This window comes from Myotis myotis, unplaced genomic scaffold (genome assembly GCF_014108235.1).
Source record: "Myotis myotis isolate mMyoMyo1 unplaced genomic scaffold, mMyoMyo1.p scaffold_m19_p_8, whole genome shotgun sequence".
NCBI lineage: Eukaryota > Metazoa > Chordata > Mammalia > Chiroptera > Vespertilionidae > Myotis > Myotis myotis.
In genome coordinates, this window is record NW_023416390.1 from 87,229,566 (window position 1) to 87,232,321 (window position 2,756).

At 53.0% G+C, this 2,756-nt stretch overlaps 1 protein-coding gene across 1 annotated transcript; it reads right to left on the reverse strand.

Annotated features, from left to right (window-relative positions):
• Positions 1-310: 310 nt before the first annotated feature.
• On the reverse strand, positions 311-2,478 carry LOC118662102 (adapter protein CIKS-like). The gene has a single exon (XM_036320685.1). The coding sequence runs from the start codon at positions 2,424-2,426 to the stop codon at positions 744-746; it is 1,683 nt and encodes a 560-aa protein (XP_036176578.1). The 5' UTR covers positions 2,427-2,478; the 3' UTR covers positions 311-743.
• Between the last annotated feature and the right edge of the window lie 278 nt (positions 2,479-2,756).

Here is a 2,756-nt window from a genome sequence, read left to right on the forward strand (position 1 = left end):
GGACCTGGGGTCTGTGTCCCATGGCCCTGTGCAGGAACAATACACACTGCAAGCACTTCTGCGAGGAAGCCACCCTCACGTTCCAGCCCAATGCCAGACAATACAGTTTCTCTCCGTATGAGTCTGGGTCCCCAAATTTTCGCCTGCAGCTGGAGTTCAGAGCAGTCAGGAGCTTGTATCTCCCTCCCGATTGAAAAAGACAATAGCATACCCAGCTACCAGCCCCTTTCTTATGTGCCTCCGTACCTCTACACTTCCACCTCCTGCCTGACTCAATGCACTTTTCTTTCTTTTTTTTTTTTTTTTTTTACAAAAGAGTAAATGTTTTATTATTTGTACATGAATCCTTTTGGTCCGAGGCCACACAAGCATCTGGCTAACACATAAAAGTAGCCATAAGCAATGGGAGGGTGTTTGTGGTCATTTACATGTGGCCACTTATATGATCTTCTTGCTAAGCAGTGAGAGGCCCAGAATGGACGAGTCAGACTGTTCGGAGGAACAGGCAGTGGGGATAAGAAGCAGGGAATGCAGAGCAGCCACGCCTCCATTCCAAAGACAGGGTCTGCAGAGGTCTCAGGAGGAAGAATAGGCTGCAAAACAGATTTTCTGGGGTTGGAGGGCCCCTGAGGGACGGACTGAACACAAACAGCTGTGAATGCTGCCAGCCAGCCGCAGCTAGAGGAGTGCCTGCCAGAACAGGGTCCAGATGTGGCCAGCCCCAGTGAGCTGCGGCTGGGGTGTCACAAGGGCACTACCTGAAGCGTGGGCAGAGGCCCCCGGGGGGGAGCCACGTACTCTTCCTCTCTGAGCAGCCGCAGCAAGATGTTTTTTTTATTCTTGGGCCAGCTGTAGACGTGAGTGTTCTGTAGCCAGGTGGGCACATGCTCCTTCTTAGCATTTGGGAAGAGCACAGGGATGAATCTGAAATTCATACTTCCTTGTTTTATAAACTCGATCTGCATCATGCGATGGATGTACTTAGTATGTAAGCCGTGCTCATCCTCGTCCAGCTGCGACTCAGCGCCTTCCACATCCTGTTTGTATTTGGGGCTGATTGCTATGATTATCATCACTGTCTTATCTCTAAGGTAGCGTTCCATCCACTTAATGATATCAATGCCTCGGATTCTATCCTCAAAAATGTCAATTGCAGTTTGAAAGCCATTTACCAGCAAAAAGTTCACGAATTTCACCACCTCCATGGCTGTGTCCACAGAATAAGTGATAAAGACTTTCCGTAATTCTTCTGGTAAATTGCTTATTTTCAGAGTTCCTCTGGCTGGAGGGTTACTAGGGGGTCTAGGGACAGCAGCTGGAGACGGAGCCTGGGGACCCTGTGGTCTCAGTTTGGCAGGACACTCCAAGGACTCCTCAGGAGCTCCAGCTCGTTTCAGTGGCTGGTTATACGGCTGGTCCTGATATCTCAGGAGCCCTGGGGAGGAATGGTCTCTTTGTGCGGGCCTCTCTTCTTGGTCCCAGGGGCTGGGATAATTCAGAAAGATCTTCTGCACAGGGTGCGGGCCTCGCACACTGGCTCCAGGTAGGGCCGGTTGGATCACTTGCTGGTAGGCTGCTCGAGGGTAGTCCTGGCCATATGGCACCTGGTGAATGGGACCTCCAGGACGATGGTACTGATGGTTCCACTGAGCCCGTGGGGAAAGGTGGGGAGGCGGCATCTGTGCACACGCTGGGTGCCTCTGAGGTTCAAACGGATGATACTCCCTGGACCTGAGAGGTCTGGGGAGGTCCTGAGGGTAGCACATGGAAGTGAGGGGCAGGGGCCTTTCCAGCTGCCTGATGCCCAGGACATCCTGGGGCTGGGAATTGTACCCCGTGTCTATGGTAGGCAGGTCTGGAGCTGCTCGGTGCCTGTGGGGCTGGGGCCGTTGCAGCATCTCTTGGCTATTGCTTGAGGAGTCTGCTAAGGCATTAGGTAAATTTTGGTCTGATTTGCCTGAGCCATGACCAGTGTCAGGAGAAGCTGCTGAGAGCAGAGATCCCAGCCATTGATTACGCTTTTCCCTAAATGAAAACTGATGCTCTGGGGAGAAGGCACCAACCACAGGCTCGGGTTTAGGCTCACTGGCCCCGAAGGAGTCCGAGGGCAGATCTTTGCCCGGGTCCGGATGTCTCCTCCAGAAGCTGTCTTCGCTCTCCTCCAGGACTTTGGCGCGCAGGCAGGTGATCTGCCGGGACACAGGTCGCTGGTGATTTACCAGTTGCAGGCGAGGGGGAGTCTGAGAAAAGTCTTCCGAGGAATGGTGAGGGGTTTGGGGTGCAGATGAGCCATTGGGTGCCATGTTCCTTATGTTTGGAGCAGGGGGTTCTGATCCCTCTTGCAGGTAATATTCTGGGATGGGGTTCAATAACTGACTCGGGTATGGTTCCGATTCGTCAACCTCCACAGGAACGCTTCGGCTCATGGTCGTTTCTGCGGACCGCGGCGGGCAGACCTGCCGCAGGTGGTCGTGTTCTCCTTCCCGGTGCCTGCACCTGGGCTGCTCCCGCCGCCGCCGCCGCCGCCGCCGCCCTCCAGGCCCAGGTAAGCGGCGGATCAATGCACTTTTCTCTTTCCTTCTAGTTGTAGAATTTCTGCTCAGCCAGCCTTCCCGTGGTTTGTTTTGTCTTTTAGTTGTAGTTTTAATGTGGTTGTACATGGCAGCAAGTTCAGGTGTTTACCTATGACACCATTTGGTTCTTTACTCTTACCCTATGCCTTTTGATTGGAGCATTTAATCCATTTATATTTCAGG

Excerpts from the sequence above, each read along its gene's own strand:
- LOC118662102 (XM_036320685.1), bottom strand. The coding sequence starts at position 2,426 with ATGAGCCGAAGCGTTCCTGTGGAGGTTGACGAATCGGAACCATACCCG.